This window comes from Phlebotomus papatasi, chromosome 2 (assembly GCF_024763615.1).
Source record: "Phlebotomus papatasi isolate M1 chromosome 2, Ppap_2.1, whole genome shotgun sequence".
Taxonomy (NCBI): Eukaryota; Metazoa; Arthropoda; class Insecta; order Diptera; family Psychodidae; genus Phlebotomus; species Phlebotomus papatasi.
In genome coordinates this window covers 20,897,887-20,921,420 of record NC_077223.1, presented here as the reverse complement: position 1 = coordinate 20,921,420, position 23,534 = coordinate 20,897,887, and the positions used below count along the sequence as shown (strand labels likewise).

The 23,534-nt window shown below is 34.1% G+C and overlaps 1 protein-coding gene across 1 annotated transcript in view; it reads right to left on the bottom strand.

The window, feature by feature from the left end:
- Nucleotides 1-23,534, bottom strand: part of LOC129803081 (fat-like cadherin-related tumor suppressor homolog) — a 336,090-nt gene that overhangs the window by 16,262 nt on the left and 296,294 nt on the right. The window contains exon 17 of the mRNA XM_055849423.1: nt 11,436-11,597. Coding sequence (XP_055705398.1) covers nt 11,436-11,597 — 162 coding nt within the window. The remainder of the gene's footprint in view (nt 1-11,435; nt 11,598-23,534) is intronic.

The window sequence follows — 23,534 nt, the reverse complement described above, 5'->3', positions numbered from 1 at the left end:
CCCCTTTCAGAATTTTGAACATTCAGAATTTTGGCTTTCGAGATTTTGGCTTTCGGAATTTTGGCTTTCGGGATTTTGGCGTTCGGGATTTTGGCTGCCTCCGTTTTGAATTACCCTATAGTCATAAAGGACATCACATTATGAGAAGCTCCATCACCGTCTTTTTTCTGTCGAGCGCGCTACGTCGCTTCTCAAACGATTGAGAGACTTCCATGCTTCTAGTCTTGGTCACCACCAGGAGGAAGGCCTTCTCTTAATTCGACAAAATCTGATATTGACGGAAAGATTTCCTTTCTCAGATTGAGTCTGGAATCTTCTGGAGATATGTCAAGTGGTTTAACAGAGTGGAAGAAGCGTTTACGAGACTTTGGCCTTGCTCTTGGTTTTTTGTGACCATGGAGAAAATGCTTTGGGTTCAGAGAGAACCTTAGACATCTCTCTGCTGGAGATGATATTGCCTCCTTAACCGTGGTGGAACATTTCCTGTTAAGGGATAGAGTGTGTCCACGGGCGTGCCCTTTAGGCACCCTGTTACTATAATGCCCTAGACACACTCACGACTTAAGCCGAGAGACGCCTTAGTGGAAAATGATGGAACTGTAGTTAAACCATTATTTTTAATACAATTACGCTAATCCGTCTCTCGGCTAATCCTCAGTTCTGTCAAGGCCCTAAGGACGGCGTCGTTAAGGGCAATGTCTACTTGTTTAGTGTGCGTGGATCTCTCGACTTCAGCTGCATGGGAATACATTGAACTTTGAACTAGAAAATTAAGAAGAGGGATGGTATGATAAGGGCACTCAATGGGTCAAGTGGTAGAGCACTCGCTCTATGATGCAAGTGTCCCGGGTTCGAATCCCCTTTAGGTCACCAGGATTTTTTCTGGCGTTAAAAGTGTTCGGATTGCATCCATTGAGCTCCACTGCACTTGATTCCACGGGCATGAGGCTGACAACCTCATCCCGTACAAGAAAAAATAATAATGCATGTCTAGAAATCCCTTTGTAGGAAGGCCTAGTTCCTTCATGGAATGTTGTGCCAACATTATTATTATTATACGGCATGATAACCTATAATGATCAGGCTGTTCCCCGTCGGTCCGACAAACAGCGTCAAACTGCTATCACAAGGTCGCGGAAACTCAACGATCACCTTTTCCAAAAATTGCAAGGATGTATTTTGATGAAAAACGATACCGTCGTTAAAAGTCACTTCCATGAGCTCTTGGTTAATGATTTAATTCACCAAGGGTACGAGTATGGCTAACAAGTTCCGGAACAAGAAGTATGACAAATTCCCGAAGAAATACATGGCGTGGATGATCATCTGTTCTTCTGAGCACCGCCGCACTGAATTTTCCACAACGGGCAAGATGAACAAGGTATCTAGAGCACCCTCAGAAGCGATTTATGCTTTTCTACCAGGACCATGAGGTCCCCCCGCAAAAAATAACTATTTCAAGCTTGTTCCAACATGCGAATTGAAATATTTATTATTAACAAAAAAAAAACTAAAATTCATGTTTAAGTGCTGCTAGTGCTGCTATCTCAAAGCACCCAAATCCTCACAATCAATGTGTCACTAAAATAGCCACAGACGATAAATGTTGAAATAATTTATCCCCGGGCTATGGGAATGACAAATTTTGAGGAGTATTATTATTATTAAGCGTGTTGATTTTCGATCGTTCGTTTTATTCGAATTATTTCCGTATTGGAAATATTATCCAGTCCAATAAACTTTTAGCCTTTTTTGCCTATAGAAAATTGTTCTGTTCTCTGAATAATCAGAAAAAAATGTTCTGTTATTCAAAATAAATTGTTAATAGACTATCTACGAGAACATTTAATTGGGGATGGTCCTTTTGTGCTCCCATTAGTGAGCTTCGGAATTATGTTACCAGTATTAGAATGGGAGATATTAGAATGCTCAATTATTGAACTTAATCCCTTTACAGCTTGGTTTAGGTAATTTCATCCTGATCCATGTCAGAATTTAAGAGCTATAAGCTATTTAACTTAGAAAATTGATTTTATTATAACAGCGCCTCTAGCGGCGGTTTTAAGATTATGCGATGATCAAAGGAGTAGTAGCACTTCATGAAATGTTTTATTTAATTCGCTATAACTTTCGAAAATGTAGATATTAGAAGAAATGGAATGAAAACTTTGTGACAATGTTCAATCTTTTAGGTATATTTGTAAAACTTTCTAATTTTCCCAAATTGTTCTGTAGAATAATATTTTGCTTGTAGATTTGCATCAATGACAAACTTACACTCCCTCTTCATTCTATTTATCTTCTTGCACAAGGCCTGGAGGAGAGAAGAGTTAAGCTAGGAAACATCTGCTGGGCATCAATTGCTCTCAAACGAGATACACTGAATTTTGCAAATGAACTTTTCGATACGAATTGTTGAATTTGGGAACGGGCTTCTGGGGTGAAAAGGTGAAGTGAATCATTTGAAGACTACTGGTATTGATTTTGTTTGACCAAATGGATGAACTTTTGCTAACTTTGAACATAAAACTTGTTAGAAGAGCAAATACAAAAGAGATTTATGTACTTGCAATATAAATTTTGCAGTGAGAGCAAAATACACAGTAAAATATTTGTCATTTCTCAAATTTGTCAATTTTGAACAAAATTAATTATTGTTTTAGAAATTAATAATCTTATTCGCACCATTCTCCGTGATGCTAGGGCTGTTTTTGCGCATTAAGTTTTAATTGAGCAAAGAGTGTTCAAGAGGAAAGAAACATTACACTTGGTGGACAATTTTTCGGCATAGAAATGAAAGTGGGAAAATTTTACTATTGTAAAATTTACCCGCAGAATAAAAATTAGTAAAATTGTTCGTAAATATTTGTTAAAAAGTTCGTAAAAGTTTGTACTCTTTGCACAAACTGTATTCATAATATTGTAGAACGCGTGACTTATTCGACACATGTCAACCCAGTCGACGGCCATAACCCACCAATCTTAATCCTTTATTCCTTCGACACGCCCAACCCTTACCATCCTTATGGGTGCTGAAAGTTTGCTTTGAGGCTTTTATTGTTAGGTAAATGTCCTCAGTTTTCAGTGAGTGAGCATCAGTCGCCGTAGACGGTTCACTCTCATGAAGTGAAAAATGGGTGGCACCTTCAGTTCTCCAATTTCCCTCTATGTTTGTATTAGGTGAGATTCTTAACAATCTCACCTACTATAATCCTAACAAAATCTCATGTCCTCCGATTGGCCCCAAACTTTGCCAGAATGTGTTTTGACACTTCCTGATCACGAATATATGGATGGCTAAAAACCGTTCCCGTCCGTCCGTCCGTCCGTCCGTCCGGCCGCTCTTTGGAGCTTAATAGCTCCTAAACTAAAAGAGATATCGACTTGCGGTTTTAGGCAAAGGTTATATATCGTATGAAAATTGCAACTTGGTGCATTGACCCCCCACCCCCCACCCCCCACCCCTCCTTCCGTCATTTTGAAGACCCCCCTTTTTTTGTTTTCTTAATGGCTCCGCCCCTATGGCATCGATCGGGCTCAAAATTTAGAATGTTATAGCTGGGCGTTAGAGCTTTTCATCAATACCAAACTTAAGGTCCCCCGACCCCCCTGACCCGAGCTATAAGGGTCCAAAAAAAAATTCTTAAAATGGCTATAACTCCGGTTCTAATTATTGGAATTTAAAAAATGGGGGCTTTTTGGAAAGCTCTCGGGAAATGCCACTTCCCCTTCTAACATCGCAAGTTCGTAAAACTACCGCTAGGGGCGCTATTATTAAAAAGAAAATTTTTAAATCTTAAAAGTTAAATAACTCAAAAATTCCTTATGCAATCGGGCTGAAATTTTAGTATGTTGTAGCCGTTGATTATACCTATCAAACAAAAAAAACCTTAAGTCGATCCATAACCCCTGACCTGAGCTATAAGGGGTCAAAGTTCGAATATTGACCGGCCTCTATCTCCGGTTCTAATTAACATAGCGACCTAAATTTTACCTTTTTGGTTTCGTATCGATGAGCACTTTCAGATGGAAGTTCAAAAAGTCCCCATAGGTGGCGCTGCGATAGCGTCAAAATTCATCGAAATTCAAAATCATTTTTCTCAAAAATTCCTTTGTGCAAGTTAATGAAATTTTAGTATGTTGTAGTCCAGTCTAGGACGTTTCCAAATTGGTGCGTAAGTGCGCTGTGGTTTCAATAGAACCGGAGATATGAGGGGTCAAAGTTCACGAAATTCAAAAAATCATATCTCCGGTTCTATGTGACCGATTTTGATGAATGAGGGCTTAAACGAAAGATCTCACCAAATGCTACAATTTTCTAGAATATTTGAACTTCGTGGGACCAACACCAGGGGCGCCATAGTCGAAAAACCAATTCCAATATCACATAACCTCAATTATCTCGACTGTCGCTGAACCGATTTTGATGATTACTTCGACACAATTGTAGAACACATTTGTCTCTACATTTCGTCCATACATCATTTTCCACTCAGACTACGCTATCACTCCGATTTTGCCGTTTAAGTGTGAAAAAAATGATTTTTCCCATAATAACGCTTTGAAATCACTCAGATGCCAATTTGACTGCCTCTACTCCGCCAAGACACTTAAAATAGGGTTTTAAATGGAAAGTCCCACAAAATACAACAATTCTTTGAAATAGTTGAAGCTCAACAAATGACTACTTGGGGCACTCTGGATGAAAAAAAACGAGTTAAGAAACAAAAAACCTCGCTTATCTTGACTTCTGAGTAATCGATGAGATCATGTTCTATGGGAAAATTATAGAGAACATTCTGGTCTACATTTCACCCATATAATACTTTTGTGCCAGTTCATCCAAATCCTTGATATTTGGGTTTAAATACAAAATTTGTATAATTTCACGAATTTGATTCAAGATACCTGAATGGCGTCTCCCAACTTCAACTCCAAATCGAATTTGCATGCACTCCGAGTTAGCTCACGTTAAGAATCTCACCTACATAAGCCGGTTAGGATTATCTGTCCCTTTTTATTTAGGTGTGTCCCATTTGGGCTTACAATATGATCACTTGAAGAGCATTTTTTTGTTCTTTTACAAACATTTGTTCGTACATTTTTGTTTGTCTGGGAAAAACTTGACGAACAAATCACAAAATTTTACGAACATTTTTTCTGTGTGCTTATGAACATTTACAAACAAATGTTTCTAAAAAAAAAATAAAAATGCTCGTCAAGCGATCATGTTACGAACAATGTTTGTGAAAAAAGTACAAACTTTTACGAACTTGTTTGTGGATTATACGATTTACGAGTATTTTGTAAGTCCCCCAGTTGAAATTCACAAACACTTACGAACAATTTTGAGAAATATTTTTTTTCTGTGTATAATAGCAAACTATATCAGTGACTTTATAATAAATTATAGTAAAAACAGGGCACTCAATGGGTCAAGTGGTAGAGCACTCGCTCTATGATGCAAGTGTCCCGGGTTCGAATCCCCTTTAGGTCACTAGGAATATTTCTGGCGTTAAAGGTGTTCGAATTGCTTCCAGTGAGTTTCACTGCACTTGATTCCACGGGCATGGGATTGACAACCTCATTCCGTATAAAAAAAATAATAATGCATGTCTAGAAATCCCCTTGTGGGACGGCCTAGTTCTTTCATGGAATATTGTACCAGCATTATTATTATTACTATTATAGTAAAAGCAATAATAGTAAAATATTGTGCTTTTACTGGCTGACATCGCGACTGACAGTGATTAAGTCCTTTGCTAAATAAGATTTAAATGCAATAGGAGCAATGGAAATTCATTTCCATACAGTATAATTGGATTATTGACATTTCCTCCTTCCAAATCAATTATTTGCAATTGTTAACTTAAACTTTAAGGTGCTCTTCAAGACTTGAAAGAGAGATCCCTGTAGTGTAAGTCCAAATAATGCATCAACACCAAAATTTTGAAAGTCCATGTTATTGTTTATGCAGATCCAAGTGTAATTATGCACCAAATTGCTTATAGCATAGGCGACTAAAATCAATGGATACGATGCATTTTGCATAAATAATTATTATATCAATAAAAAAAACGTGCTGTTAAAAACGGCAGATTTCTCAGTTGCATTTGGAACGTTTTAGATTTAATGAAACCGATTTTATGAGTAGCTTTGTATATGGATAAACCTCGAATTTATTACCATCATTCAAAATTGAAACAAAAAAGATTTCATTGATCTGAAGCTGAATAATCTGTTCTAAAGCAAATAAAGCATCAAATATACATCAAATATTGGTGAACAAAACGGGGTTTTGGTCTTAATATCTAGGATGCTCGTAAATTGATTTATCTTTAAAAAGATGAAACATGAACTTTGAATATGAATTTAATGTGATCTTTTGGATTAATTGAACCCAAAAAATTATAATAAAAAGCCTGGATTTCAAAGTAAAAACAATCATTTTCATAAAGCCAAAAACTACTGCTTTTACAAAGACGTTTTGAAAATATTGAAATTTAAAGAATTGAAATACATTTATTTGGTTTTTTGTGTTTCGCAAAGAGTTTTGTGATGAAACTTTTAGATTTCTCGTGTTTTACTATGCAGTTTTTTGGTTTCACATGTTTCGAGATGTAATTTTTGAGTTTGTTATTAATATTATTATTAAAAATCGGGTGTCGTGATGAAAGTCGATGATATCATGATGAAGTTTCTTGGGTTTCGTGATATAATATTTGAGTTTAACGAGTTTCGTGATGAAATTTTTGAGTTCATCGCGTTTCGCGATTTGATTTTGCATTTCTTGGACTATCTCGAAACGTTTCTGGGGCAACTGACAAGAGTTTCTCAATATGAGTCACTCCTTGACCTGCTCAGATACGTGAAGAAATTCTTCTGTGAGCAACAGCTTCGATTGAAAAAAATAAAGCCAATGAAGGATGTTGTACAGAATTTTCAGAAACATACTTTTGCAGTGTAGTAAAATTGGACCGAGAGCATTGAAGTCATAAGGAGACCTTAAAAATAATTATTGGTTTTGAAATTATATGTTTAATTGGAGAACCTTTCACGGGACGTATAAAGGCTGATTAATGTCTCAAAAACAAAAAAACATTCCTTTTTTATTAGTTATTTTTATGTTGTTAAGTATTTTATTTTGAATTTGAATTTTGAATTGAACTTTATTGTCATCTCTATTTAGATGCCAGCCGCCCTCATGCGACCATCGCCGTCTTAGCGTCAATTCTAACCTCCTTGCAATCTTTTTTTTTCTTAAAACAAAAACTTGAATAACCTATTCGAAGGCATCTTATACAACTTGAAATGCTTAGAGAAATTATAGACAATTCCAATACCTTTCCAAAATATCTAAATTTGTTCAAAACGGATAATTAGTTTAGCCGCAATATCGATTTTAGTATTAACAGAGGAATATACAAAATACATGTTTCAGAAATTGGAGCCATTTTCATTAATAGGTTCCATTAAATATTCACATTTTACCACATTCAAACCCATTCCAGCAATATCGTTAAATTTTGTCCACTAGTGTTATACTTCCCGTGGTGTTTGTTGATATACTTGCGTAGGATGTTTGATTTGATTCATCTCACACCTTTTTCCCTCAACAAGGAAACAATCTTTTGTGAGACTTTCGTGTCTATCTCTGTGTAGGATGGCCAAGTTTATAAATCCTCCTCAGCATTGAAAGGACAATTATTCACGAAAATATCTCTTGTATTTATCTTATTCTTGTGTCTGTGCAAAATGCTCAGCTGATGATTTAATATTTAAGCTGAAGTTGTGCTCATCATTCTTCCTACCTCCCATTTCACCAGTTTTTGATCAACATTTAATTTATTCACTGAGATGAAAATACAGTGGATGGAATATAGGTGCTTCTGTTATTTGTATTTTAGCGTAAAAGGAAAGAGAAAGAGAGAGAGTTAAAACCGGGAAAACCTCAGTTGCCGACTGGACAGCAAATAAAAGCGACGAATATTCAATGGAAAAATGAGTTTTCGCGTTCCACTTTCATTCACATTTGCCAATATTCGTTGGCAAATATCCTACCGAAAAACACGAGAAATTGGGAGAAATTCAGGAGACTAATTAAATTTTCTGTCCAACTCTCAGCAGGAAAGTTTATTTGAATGGACGGGAAATCATGATGGAAAAGTAAATTATGGACTCAGTCCTAGAATAACTCCCAGTAGATGAGATTCTCTATAATAACCAGAGGGATACAACTCTACCTGATTTTCTGTTTTTAAATTAAAGAAAATTAAGAAAAAAAGTGAAAATTAAGCTTTATCATCCATAGTGCATTCATTGCCAGAGTTATTCATCTGTAGGGGAGGATGGGGTAGTTTCAAATATGCATTACTTTCGGAAATGGGCACAGAATGGGTCAAGTGGTAATGAATCGGTAAAGCACCAGGAAATTACCTATATTTTTTTAAATAATATTTTTTCTGCCCGTAAACTTGTAACCCTTCACTTGACCATGTTTATTTCGAAAACGGCTCCTATACGATTACTTTTGTTTTTTGGATATGTTTTGGAGGTACTTTATTTTCGTAAAATCATCAAGTAAAGGAATTTCATTAAAAAATCAATGAATGCATTTTCGAATTCATATGATATGACATAAAAGAGCTCGATTGATATTGTCATTTTTCGAACTCACTCGTGACAATGCCACGAAAATTACAGAATTCCCCTACAAGAGGGGAATTCTGTAACGCTCTGGCAATGTCATATGACAAATTGTGTTCGAATCTTAGGAGAGCTTTTTCGAAAATGCAATTTTGTAGCCGTGACATTGCCATTTCAGCTCAAGTGGCATTGTCAGAAGTCACATATTTGAGATTTCTGGCAATTCAAATGACAATGTATTTTGTTAAACAATTCAAACAAGACGTACTGTATTTTCACAAAATAATCAAGTAAAGGGATTTCATTAAAAATTCAATGAATTGCATTTTCGAACTCATATGATTGATGATTGACTTTCTTTTTCAACATGTCGGTTTGGAGCTTAAACGGTAAATGATATCAAGTTCTAGTTTTCGGTGATCACCAATACCACACGTTTTTCTTTTCATTGCGAGAAAACCGACGTTAGGAAAACTTTAGTAGAAAGGAACCGGAATTCGTCGGAAAGTGGAGTCACTCTTAGAAAAACGGCAACTCTTCCCAGAGTTGCCATTTTTCGTAATTCGAAATTTTTTTTCGTAATTCGTTTTTCGTATTCGTATAACAATATATACATTTCGTCCAAATATACTTTTGATCTAAAAAACTCGTCATTTTGAAATTTTGAAGGACAAACGTTGACCAGACTAAAAGGTCTACTTCTCAACTGATTTGGTTAAATTTGGATTTTTTGGGATAATTCTGAAATCACTTAAATATCCGTAAATGACTTATCTTTCTCATATTTACACTTTTTTGTTTGTCCGTATGCTTGTGATTCATGTTAGAACATTCTAGAAAATGATCATTAATGAATTAATTCACGGAGAGCTTTATCTCGTGAGTTCGAGCATTCCGAGAAACTGGGACGCTTTGACATCTTTTTAATAAATCAATCAGCTCCATAAAAAAATTTAAAAACTTGCTACTTCATTACTGTGTTATCACACTTGCACATTAAAATTTTAATATGATTCACATTAATTGTCGCTGGTGAGAGGCCAAAATGTGTAATTTGTGTGTTTGAATCATTTTATATTCAAAATTTGATCTATTTGTTGATAAAAAGGTAGGCTTGGCCCGCAAAATTTGATATAAATTGATTTATAGCATTAATGTGAAAAATTAATGCGATTTTCTCTTTAATTTTTTAATGTGAAAAATATTTATTCTTTAGGTAAATTTAAACTTATTTTTGCAGGCCAAGTCCACTTCTTTATCAATAAATAGAAAACCCCAAATATTAAGTGACTCAAAGACACAAATAACATATTTGGACGCTCACAAGCGACAATTAATGTGAATCACATTAAAATTTTAATGTGCAAGTGTGATAACGCCGTTAGAAAACATAAAATTTTCATTGATTACAAGATTATGTGATTATTGAGAAGATTAAGAATCATATCTTAAAAATTGCCACTAGATTTCAGTTACTCATTATCCCTTGAGAAACTCAATTGGAAGTATTAAAAAAAAACTATCCATTCTATTTTTCTTTTAATTTCTTACTAAGTTATCAATTAGTTTCTGCAATTGAGACAATTTTCAATTTCCCCCAAGAGTCAGAAAAATTAATTAATTATTTTCTGAATGGGACAATATTTGCACAATTTTCCTCATATTTCCCATCGCTTCAACTTACTATATTACCAAGTGATTTTCCTAATGGTCTCTCAATGGAGTTTTGCACCGAAGCAGCAAGAATTTCAAATGCTCTCACAGCAGAAAAGTTTCTCCCTCTCAAGAGGATGCGAATACAAAAGTACATATTCCAGAAATATTTAATGTCATTTTTTTACACGTGGGATTTTATCTAGGTTTAAAAAAAAACTGTTTTATATAATACAGGAGAGACATAAATAATTCATCATTGAAATATTATTTGAACTACTATGCTTAACATGGATTTAATAAAAATTCTTGGAAAAAATAAAATATTCATGAATCATAATTAAAATTTTGTTGACACAGAGAATAAGTTTGTTTAATTAACATAATTCATGATTATAACTAGTTGATGCAAGTATAAAAAAAATCATCTATTGAGCTTTTGAAACTCATTCTTGCAGGACGATTTCAAGGAAGTGAATTCAAAATAAGCATGCATATTTCATAATCGATTTTCAGAAAAAAAACAGACTCATTTCAAAGCTCTTTGAGCTCTAAAATCGTATGTAATGGGGTTCATGTGATTTTGAATCAATAATTATTATGTAAATTTAAATTATCAAAAAATTGTAGCCAGGATTTGAACCCAAGTTTACAAAAAAAATAGCAAAACTAAAAGTAAACTTTTGCATATCATCACGAGCTAAATTTCCAATAAAAAAAAAGATCAACAAAACTTTTTGCTGATATCAAAACTCTTGCAAATATATTGAAATAATTTTGCTAGTGAAACATGAACTAAGCTCTCAGCAACAAAAACAATATCAATGTCAAATTTATGCTTTACACACTTTGTGCTATTGAAGTAGATAATAGGAATTGAGTTTCTAACATTAGAATTGCGAAATTTCATACAAAATGAAAAATATTCTATTGAAATTCGATTATCACATTATTATAGACGACAATTATTTGATCAAAAGATTTACCTTTTGGATTAATGGTTAAAGGCACTACATTTTATGGAAGTTCATCACAAAGAGGAGGCATAAAAATAGGGGCGAGAAAAAGAGTGTAGAGGAGTAATTCAATTAGAAAAAAAATATAGTCACATTTAAAATGGGAATTATTGAACTTACCTGTACTAAATCGATAATCTTCACTTCCACTGTCGAGTGGATTGAGAGCTGAGAGGCTCGTCATGTGATCATCATCGCGATTTGCATAATCTGGCACCACGTCCGATTCCAAATCCTCATTGAGGGTCTCAATGTCACGTGCAGGATCCACAACGCAAGACACTGCAAAAGAAATTGCCTTTTAGCTAGGATTTTTTTTTAAATCACAACTTCTGTGATTCAAGGTGAAACCTGATCTCGTTCAATCGGGCTAAAACTTGGTAATAAGATATTCTCAAACTCATAGATCACGAATATGATATATAGTATAAATGATTTTCTGGGAATCTGCCTGTTCATCTCTTTCTCCGGAAATGTCAAAATTGTAAATGGATCTAATTATCTTATTTAGCCGACAATTTCATTCGAAAAATGTTAGGTTATCGGACTTGAGTCTTTCATTTGGTAAAGAGATTATTTTAAAATTTAAGGTTATATTAGAACTATCATCCTGGAGCTTTGCTCACGCTATTTCGGTGGGGGGGGGGGGGGGTTAGTAGGTGGCGGATTACTGGACGGCCCAGACAGGACTCGTGTAAGACCTGCTACATGGTAAAAACTTGTGAAGACTGACCAAAATATTGGAACAATTTTTTTTTGAATAAATTTGTGCCTACAAAAGACATTTATATGTTCAAATTATTTTTTTCACGGTTTTGTTACGAAATATAGGGTAAATTAAGCTAATTCAAAATCTGGTCCAAATGGAAATTTTTCGCTACTCTAAATGGAAACGTCAGTGTTTTCACGATAAATACAGCACTAAATTACTATATTTATATATTTTCTATACCACAGTTTCATTATTTAGTTAATTTTTCTCAAAATAAAGCGAAAATCCATTCATATTCACAAATTTTAATTTGTTAATTTCTCAGAAAAATTAAAAGTGAACCTTTTCACCATCGAATTTTTCATCGATCGACCATGTTTTCCAATGAAAAACACAATAAGGTGACTGTTGTTTATTCGTTTTTTGTTTAACATTTATGTCTCATTTGTGGCTAATTTTTTGTTAAATTAAGTGCTAATCTTTATTGTTAACGGTACGTGAAGTTTTCAAATAAAATAATTACCTATTTCGTGAACAAAAAGGGTTTTTCTGAAGTGTCTGCAAATGCTTCAATAGGAAACCCCGGAAATATGATTTTTTTTTTAAAGAGATTTTCTTATTGTTTTAGATGTGAAAGGAGAAAAGACCAGGAATAAGAACAAATCCTGCAGTCAAGAGCAACTCAACAAGGTTTTGGAAGCCTTTCGTCGCGGTTTCACTTACACTGTTTGTCTCCAATTAGAAACTTTCCCTTGTCTCCATTTGGATTAATTTGTTTCCAATAGAAGCATTTTACACTCGCGTATTTTTCTTGTATTTAAGAAGTTTTCAAATTATATCTAAAGAATTTTCACTAAATTGTAATATTTTACAAGAATCAAGAAGAAAATTTTTTCTCTTTAGAAAAAAAATATCAACTTAATATCGTCAGTTGCCTCAGCAACTGTGCTAACTGCATCTGCTTTGTGTCTGTATTCATTGCAAACGCCGCGCAGCGATGCGTTGCTTAGAACGAATGCTGACACTAAGCAAATGCAGTTAGCACAGTTGCTGAGGCAACCGACGATATGTTGAATCTTCTGTCAAAGTTAAAGGGTCTGGAAATTGTTTTGAATTAGAACATTTGCCCTATTTGTTTCTTTTTTCTCAAATTTAAATAAAAATTGTTCTTTTTTTTGTTAAAAATTATCATCTGTAAAATCTGGCAGATGTTAAATGGCAAACCTGATCGATGAATCGTGCTTTGATAACTATGAAACAAAAAAACTCAAAGAATTGTCAACTCAACACACTCATAGGGGGAAGTGGGGTACCTTTGAGTGTAGGACGTCTTAGAAATTGGGATTTTTCTCCTATGTTTAAATGAAACTGAGCAATATCATAATGTAATTTAGTTTCTCAACCTGTTTGTGCAGTTAAACTATATCATAAGGATCAATATTATTTTAAAATAAGTAAAAGAAGCTGCCACACATTCAAAGGTGCCCCACTTCCCTTAAAGTAAAGAAAATTTTTAAGAAAACTCCTGCTCTTTAATAAATAGATAACCGATTTTGTGGAGGAAAAGGAAAACTGAAGCTCATCGTTTTTTTGAACGAATTTCTGAGAATCAAAGTTTGACAGATTGAAATTAATCTTCATCTACTGACAACCGAATTTCACTGAGGCCAAACTAAAATTCACAATATTGAAAAGGTTTGCGAGAAACATTAGGGATAACATTATCTAAAAACATTGAAATCAATGCACTGATCAAATAACAATAGAATGAATCCTGAAATTAGTTTTAATAGTCAAAATTTGATTATCATAATCATAAATTTGATCATCATAATCATTTTTTGATTAATTAGCGTTTCCTAAGTATATCGCTAAGCCTGAAAATATCGAAAATTTGATTTTTGAAAATTTTATTTCGAATATTTCGAAAACTATAATATGCATTTTAATTGAATTTGGCTACATTGTAGATGATAATAATATGTTTAATATAAAAAAAGCATCATTACAGATTTAAATGAATCAAATAAGAGTGAAAGTTCATAGCTCTACTCTGGATTATTCCCAGAGGGGTGACATTAGCTCTGAAAAATGCGACCAGTTTAATGTAATTTTTTTCCTGTTTTCGTACACATTTCACGAGATATCTTCAAAATTACGTAGATTGCCAATTTGGGGTTTTCGGTTGCCTCTTTGTTATTAAATTGGCTTTTATTTTGTATTAGAATTCTTTGCTAATTCATTCTACAATGACAGAAAACAGATAATAAACTCAAAAGTTTTTTCGGCGCGCTAGAAACATATGGGAAACATAGGAAATGTCATACCCCTGATTATTCCGATGATTTGTTAATCCTCTTCTAAATTTAATAAAATAATATTAGCATTAAAAAAAAATATCCCGAAAAAGCCTTGTACAATCTTTTTATTTTATTATGTACTTTTCAGGTTGTCTAGCAGCATATTTCGTACACTATAGTAGTGACCTTTAACCCTTTAATAACCTTTAACCTTTAATAGTAGTTTAGTAACCTTTAATAAAGAAAATAATTTTTCCTGACTACCTAAAGTTATTTTTTCTTATGTTTGTACGTAATTGCAAAGTAGAAGGTTGAAGGAATCTAGGATATTTTTTGCAAGTCTCCAGCTATTTGTTATATTAGTTAATTTTTAAGCTTAAAAATGACAAATTTTTAATTGGCATAATGAAAATTAATTTTAGTTATTTTTTATACTTCCAATTTTTTTTATGCAAAACCGTTTTGGAAAAAGAAACTACAATACTCAAACATAATATTTTTCATTAAAGTGAAAATTATCATTCATTGGTATTGTCAGAAAAATTACTTAAATTTTTGGGCTATTTTTGTTCATATCGCTCATAGATATAAAAAATACACCGAATCAGACTCTGTTGGATATTCTGAATGCTAGGTGTAAAACCTTTAACTGATTTTGTAAATCGGTTTCATTTTTATTGCTGATTTTCGGTCCGCGAAAACTGTCTCGTCGTTAAAGGGTTAATTACCACCTCTAACGTTTTTTCAGTATCAAAGGTTTAAACAACTCTATAAAGTATATTTCTCAACCGATTAAAGTAAGTTTGGGTTTGTTGGAAAGGTTTTGGAATACCGGACAAGATTAATGTAGATCGTTACCAACAATTTACCGAAAATCTTTTTCTTATGTTCAACTCTGTGTCGAATATGTTCCATGTGTAATTGAATAAATTTTGAAGTGAACCATGACTTAGATTAATCAATTTTGAATCACTCAACATTTCACATGAGATAAAATGGACAAAAATTCTGTAAAAAGCTCGAATTTTTATTTTTCCCAAAAAATTCATGCGAAAAATCTTAATGTCATTATTCTTTTTGAAGTAAACAAAACAATGATAATCCCAGATAAGCTTGTGGTGGCTGAGATTATTTACAGGCCACTTCGGAGTGCTTATAATGACTGTAAATTCGATTGTGACTTGAATTTTGATGACAAAAAGCGCGTCGACCTAATTTTATCCTATGCTTCCTGAAAATAATCTTAGCTACCTTAAGCTTATCCAGGCTTAGCTCTATTTTTCTTTTTTGCGTTAGAGAGGGTGAATTTAAGTGTCATATTATCACAATAATGGATGCTTGGAAAATTGTAAAATATCCCAAGTCTTCGGGAGAAATGATGTTCTCCCACTTGAGAAGTGCGGATTATTTTCTATTCATTGTTGAAGAGTCAGTATTCAACTTATGCTTACCCGTCGAGAAAGTCACTCACATGAATTCTAATCCTCGCAATTCTCATTAAACTTTCTAATACCCCACAAAATGTTCTGGCTCTGCCTCCGCAGGCCAGAATAAAATTTTCACGGAGTCATTAAATGCGTGAACACGTTGTGCTTCATCAGTGAAAATTTAAGCCCACCATCCCTGTCTCTCGCTCTTTCTCCCTTTTCTGTATCATAAACATTCAATAATTTCCGCAAACAGGAAAACTTCCATAACTTCTTTTTTTTCTACCCACTTTTCGTTCTCAACTGCAGAGAAAAATAATGCAGGAAAATGGGGAATGTAGAAGAAAGTTTTGAACAATATTTTAAAAAACTTGTTTTCTTGCCTTCCTAATACCTTCGACTTTGGAAAGAATATATCTGTGAGAAGAAAACAAAAAAATAGAGACAGCGGAAAACATTAATTCTGTGACACATATTGCAGAAAATATGCTTTCACCAATTGCAAAAAGTCCCACAAGAAATGCTGTTGATTTGACAGGGGGACTTGAAAACTTTTTAAGTTTTTCTCATTCTCCAGTGTTGCTATTCAATATTTCGATCTAGTAATTTTTTACAGGTGTAAAGGATTTGACACATGTCTATTCAATATCAAACACACGTTTTTCTCTATAGTTCTTGAACTCGTACAAGATACTAACCCATCATTCAGAAATATATCGCTCCTTGGAAATTACAAGGGGCCAACTCAATCTGAGCCATTTTTTAGGAGACAGCATGAAAGATTCAACTTTGTATAAATAATTATCTCAATTAAGTATGTTAATAAAGACAATTTAATTCTTTTCTATTTGCATGAGCATTATTATAAACATCGAAACATACATATTTTTACTTTCCAAAATATGTTTTTTTATAAGTTAGCTCTTTGTCATTCTAAATGATTAAATAAATAAATCTATTTTGTGCCCCTTGACTTCAAACAAAACCGCGCAAGCAATCATAAAGAGTAAAATTTTGAAAAACTTTTCTAAGAACGAAATTTATTGACTCATATCATCTTAAATTTTATTAAATACTCTGTCTGAGTGCATTAAAACCTCAAAATCGCCAAAAAGTGAGTTGGCCCCTTGTAATTTCCAAGGAGCGATATATTGGAGATAGAATGTTCATTTTTTTTATAATTATAATTCCTTAAAAATTAATATATTATTGTAAAAAGAAAATAACCTATTTAGCAGGTGCGTATTTATCGGTCACTCAATTTGAATTCTTATCAACTTATCATCAATAAACCATTTCAAACACAATTTATTTCCATAGTGAAACTATTTGAGAAAAGAATTTGTCACTCAAAATTTAAATCAGGAAAGAGAATGAATTTGCCTGTGACGTAAGGATAGTTGTGAATGTGCTATTCAATTTTATAAATTAATGCCCAACGCACAATAACTTTTGTTTGTAAATATGTTTTCAAAATTTCCTATGAGAGTGAGCAAGATGACTAGATCTAGGTCTCACTCACTCCCATAGAAATGTCAAAAACATGTTTGCAAAACAAATGTTATTGTGCGCTAGGCATAATTCTCCATGGAAAACATGAGCTTTTGGTTCAATTATACGTATGATAACGTTTCTCAAGGCTCGTAGTGAGTCGAAAACGAGTTGAAGTGCACATGGCAATTGGTTGAGATCAGTGGCAAAGACAATCAGAGCCAGTGCCCCCATAGCTCAGTTGGTACAGCAGTCGCTTAGATAGCGAAAGGCCCCCAGTTCAAGCTTGGTTGGAGGCAGGAATTAGGTGTGATTCCTTCTAATCACATCTATTGTAATCTTCGGATTTTTCAAAGTGCTCCGATCGAGCTGAAATACACAGGGTATATGTTTTGAACATCCCTGATGCCGAAATCATAAGCCGGCAATTTTGGGTCCGGCTGCCGTCCGGCCGGCCGTCCAGCCGTCCGTAGTACGCAATATCTCTGGTTTGGAAAGAGATATCCTTCATCATTTTTTTTTTAAATATATCTACTCGCGCGTACGACGATTTCTGTGCTATTAGTTTTTTGAAAAACCGGTTCTAAACGTTAAAAATCACGTTTTGTAGTTTATCTCGAAATCTAAGCATGCCATTTTGAAAATTTTATGTATATGTTGTAGCCCAGAAAATTTAGACCAATTAAAAAAAAACTAAGACATTCTTCTAACGGTTCTCGAGATATTTCACTTTAAAGATTCCAATTTTAAGAATATTTGCTAATAGCGTCAGGCCAAAAAAAAAGCGGGAGAAGCGGCGTCGGACAAGCTTTTCCATATATACACTGAGAAAAAAAAGAGGGTGCGATTAACTTTTTTTCCTCATAACTTTAACACTTTTTAGATGTAAAAATATATCAACATTTCTTAATGTTAATTTTACACCTTTTTAAGGCTAAATTCACATGAAAAAGGGTAACTTTTTTATTGCTTCACTGAGAAAAAAAGAGGGTGCGATTAACATTTTTTCCTCATAAATTTAACACTTTTTAGGTGTAAAAATATATCAACATTTTTTAATGTAAATTTTACACCTTTTGAGAGTAAAATCAACATGAAAAAAGTGTACCTTTTACCCCTAATACACCTAAAAAAGGTAATATTTACACCGATTTCAGATAAATAATGCATAAATAATAATTAACATTTCCGGAATGTTATTTTAACTTTTTCGGATTTCTCTCAGTGTTTTTATTAGTTCTTAATTTTAACCCCCAATACACCTAAAAAGGGTAATATTTACATCGATTTTAGATCAATACTGCAGGGTAAAATTAACATTTCTGGGAATGTTATTTTAACTTTTTCGGATTTCTCTCAGTGTACAGCACTCTCTCACTGTCCCTTTCTCTCTCTCTCTACATAGCGAGCCTATATTCGAAGATTTGTAAGGTGATATGTACAATTCGCGATCCGCGATTTTATTCATGGATCTTAGCGAGACGCGAATTTCGTCGCGGATTTTCGCAGGGCGCGAATTTTTCGCGGATTTTTGCGGGGCCCGAATTTTTCGCGGATCTTCGCGAGACGCGAATTCTTTCGCGGATTTTCGCGGGGTGCGAATTTTTCGCGGATCTTCGCGAGACGCGTATTTTTTCACGCACTTTCGCGGGGCGCGAATTTTTCGCGGATCTTCGCGGGACCCGAAGTTTTCTCGGAATTTCGCGGGGCACGATTTTTTTCGCGAATTTTAGCGGAGCGCGATTTTTTTCGCGGGCCGCGTATTTTCGCGGATTATCGCGGGTTCCTAATTTTTTTCGGGGATTTTCGCGGGGCGTGAATTTTTTCTAACGATTCTCGAGATATTTCACTTTAAAGATTCCAATTTTAAGAATATTTGCTAATAGCGTCAGGCCAAAAAAAAAGCGGGAGAAGCGGCGTCGGACAAGCTTTTCCATATATACACTGAGAAAAAAAAGAGGGTGCGATTAACTTTTTTTCCTCATAACTTTAACACTTTTTAGATGTAAAAATATATCAACATTTCTTAATGTTAATTTTACACCTTTTTAAGGCTAAATTCACATGAAAAAGGGTAACTTTTTTATTGCTTCACTGAGAAAAAAAGAGGGTGCGATTAACATTTTTTCCTCATAAATTTAACACTTTTTAGGTGTAAAAATATATCAACATTTTTTAATGTAAATTTTACACCTTTTGAGAGTAAAATCAACATGAAAAAAGTGTACCTTTTACCCCTAATACACCTAAAAAAGGTAATATTTACACCGATTTCAGATAAATAATGCATAAATAATAATTAACATTTCCGGAATGTTATTTTAACTTTTTCGGATTTCTCTCAGTGTTTTTATTAGTTCTTAATTTTAACCCCCAATACACCTAAAAAGGGTAATATTTACATCGATTTTAGATCAATACTGCAGGGTAAAATTAACATTTCTGGGAATGTTATTTTAACTTTTTCGGATTTCTCTCAGTGTACAGCACTCTCTCACTGTCCCTTTCTCTCTCTCTCTACATAGCGAGCCTATATTCGAAGATTTGTAAGGTGATATGTACAATTCGCGATCCGCGATTTTATTCATGGATCTTAGCGAGACGCGAATTTCGTCGCGGATTTTCGCAGGGCGCGAATTTTTCGCGGATTTTTGCGGGGCCCGAATTTTTCGCGGATCTTCGCGAGACGCGAATTCTTTCGCGGATTTTCGCGGGGTGCGAATTTTTCGCGGATCTTCGCGAGACGCGTATTTTTTCACGCACTTTCGCGGGGCGCGAATTTTTCGCGGATCTTCGCGGGACCCGAAGTTTTCTCGGAATTTCGCGGGGCACGATTTTTTTCGCGAATTTTAGCGGAGCGCGATTTTTTTCGCGGGCCGCGTATTTTCGCGGATTATCGCGGGTTCCTAATTTTTTTCGGGGATTTTCGCGGGGCGTGAATTTTTTCGCGGATTCTCACGAGTCGCTGACAGAGGTCCTAAACGGATGTAAAGTTTGAGGCCTCTTTCTCTCATAGTTTCCGAAATAATCGACTTTAAAGACTTTCAGACAATTTTACGCATTTCTCATCCAATTTTCCTCATTTTCAAGAGAAATTTTGCACATATCAAGAGTCTTAAAGAGGCTCTAAATGGATGTAAAGTTTGAGGTCTCTATCTCTCATAATTTCCGAAATAATCGACTTTAAAGATTTTTAGACACTTCTATGCATTTCTCATCCAATTTTCCCCATTAATAACGATAATATGTTTCATACACTTTAAGAATTATTAAACGAAATTTGCATTATTAATGTATAAATATCGTTCGAGTTTGCCACAATCCAAACTTGCAATTAAGGAATCGCACCTCTATAAGCTGATCTAGGCTTATTCTTGGCTTTCATTTTTTTGAATATGTTTTAAAAATCGGCCAGGCGGACATTTCGTTTATATACGAAAACACCGTTCAATCATTCCTCGTATACAGGTTTTTCAAAGTGAAAGGTTAAAAAGGTTCTTCTACAGAGGGTATTTCTTAACCGAATGGGGTCATGTTTGAACTCGTTGGAAAGGTCTTGGAATTTTTGACAAGATAAAACCAGCTCCAATCGGTTATGAACAGGTAATAAACCGATTCATAACCGATAAGTAAGTTTGATTAGAAGATGAATTGTATTACTCCTAAGCTATCTTTTGAGAGATTCAGGTACTTTTGAGAGATAGCATCTAAGTCACGAGTTCGAGCATTTTGCAAAGCCTGGAACGCTTTGCCACTACTTTTGATCTAAAAGAAAAAGTTTATGCTGTTCTTGCTAAAATTGCGACATATTTTTACAGACTTTGAACAAACAGGCAGAAAAAGTTTGTTTCTATTTTGATTTCTTCCAAGTAAATGCAATTTAGAATTGTTTATGTTAAAATATGGAATTTATGACTTTTAATACCACTCTAAAAAGCTTTTGAAATACTTATGAATGTAGCAGAATATCTATTGAAGGACTCTACTGAATTTGTTAGACAAAAGTCATATTCACATTGATGTTAGGACAGTATAAAAGTATTTGCAATGTGAATCCCCAGGAAAAGTTTCCTTTGTTGTTGAAAATGAGCTTTTGCTCCTCAATAAAATTTCCATTCACACTCCCCATGTACTTATAGAAGTGAAAATCAAGTATACAAAACACTCTTTGAAGAATACTTTCAAGTGTCCTCTGTAATCCCGTGTTATAGAATCATTGTGAGAATATTTTGAGGAATCATAGGGATGCAATTTGTGAAGGTGTCTAACCAAATTGGTTGAGGCAACACCTTCCTATTTTCCGTATGATATAGAAAGAGAGAGACACACACACACAAATACAGAATTTTACCCAAGACCATTTTCCCGAGGAAATCGCTGTTGTGAAACGAAACGTGTCGTGGTGAAAATTTGAAAGCTGGAACAATGAAAATCACCGAATCGTGCAAATTACCCTTTAAGAATTGGATAGGAATGAATGCACCAATTATGTGCACTATGGAAAGCTGGAAAAGCATCAAATACGAGAAGAATTTCTCTGCAAAATTTCCAGAGATTTTACTCATTTTACCCCAAGACATTACTTGCCAGAGGAACAGAATGACACAAGAATAAGAAAAAAAAAACCACTAGCAACACTTAATTTCTGTGGATAATCTTAAGAGAATTTGCCACTAAAACTTTAAGTACAATTTCCGCATGATTTTCTTTCGTAACACCATACACAAGAGAAACACAGCTCTAAAAGGACAACTTTTTTAACCAAACAAAGTTTATGTCATTATTTCACTCCAAAGATACCATTTTAAGGCATATCACTTGTACAAAATAAAGCTGAAACAATCCATTGCAAAGGACACAATGAAATGTGAGAAAATGAATTTGCCTGCAACAACTAATATCACAATGAAAATATCCTCATTTCCGAATGTAGATTTGTTTTAATTTGCGTTTCAAATTATAGAGAAAATGTATAATTACAAAAGTTAAGCATTATTCCATTAAAAAAAAAGTGCTTTTTGTGAAACATATTCTAGTGAGTTATTAAATTATTTATTAATTAGTGCTTGGAAATATGTTTTAATTAATTTCGTCTGAATAATTTTATTGAAAAATAAAAAAAAAACACAATTATATCATGCTTTGCATATAAATATTTTAGCATTTTTTTTTACTTTTTTACTAGTTCAAGAATAAAAGCATTATTGAAGAGATACCGTAGCAAAAAATCACAAAAACCGATATTTAGTTCTCTTACTGGCTCCCATAAACCCCAAAGTATTTGTAATCATATTATTCTTATAGGAAATTTAACTTTTCTTCCAGACGATTTTCCTCTATCTCAAAACGCAATGTGCTTTTCGAGTTGTTCTCTCAAAGTTCATTTTACTGCTCGAATTCCACAGAGAGAGCAGTAGAGAGTAGAGGCAAGTGCCCATGCTTTCAACGGTTCTAAGCTTTATTTTCCTTTTATTTATTTTATTTTATTATTAATAACAATGCTTTTGAGCTAGTGCTCTTGAAAGCAGAAGAATAAGGATACATTTATTAAGATATGTGTAAAGATTTGTCAGAAAGTAATGCTTGCGTCCACCGCCGTCTTAGCATTGATGACCAACCTCCAGAGCCAAACGGTGGAAATGCTCTTTCTCAGGCTGTGTAAGTCATCTGCATCATTTGAAAAAAAAAAACCTTTCTGACGTTTAGGCAAAAGCAAAAAAAAAAAAAAAAAAAAACAAAACAAAAGCAAACTAAGATGCCAAAAAGGTTTGGATAAGCCGCTGTTTCTCCTCCCTATAGACTAAATTATAATGACTAAATTTTTCCCATGTTTTCAAATAAATATGACTCATCGCAGCCATATTTTAAAAACCAGGGGACGGTGTCCTGTTTTACTGCTCGAACTAGAGATGGTAAAATTTCAGAAATTTCACAGCAGTCGCCATCTACTTTAGGCGAAAATTTATGAAATTTCTCGAACTCAAAGAAAGAGCAGTTATATAATCGTCTTTTTTTTTCAACTTGTCACTGTTCTGGTGCTTAAACGGTAAGAAATATCGACTTCCAGTCTTCGATGACCCCCAATAAAAAACAATATCTCTAAACGTTTTCCTCTTTTTCCCCTCCCCTCCCCTAAAAACATGTTTTTTCGGTTTTTCTCAAAGTTGGCCCAAGCTTTTTCTATTTTGGATATGTTTTAGAGCTAGTCCAGGCAAACATTTCGCCCAAACATACCTATGACCGGAAAATTCGCCATTTTGAATTATTGAATGTCAAAGGTCAACCAATT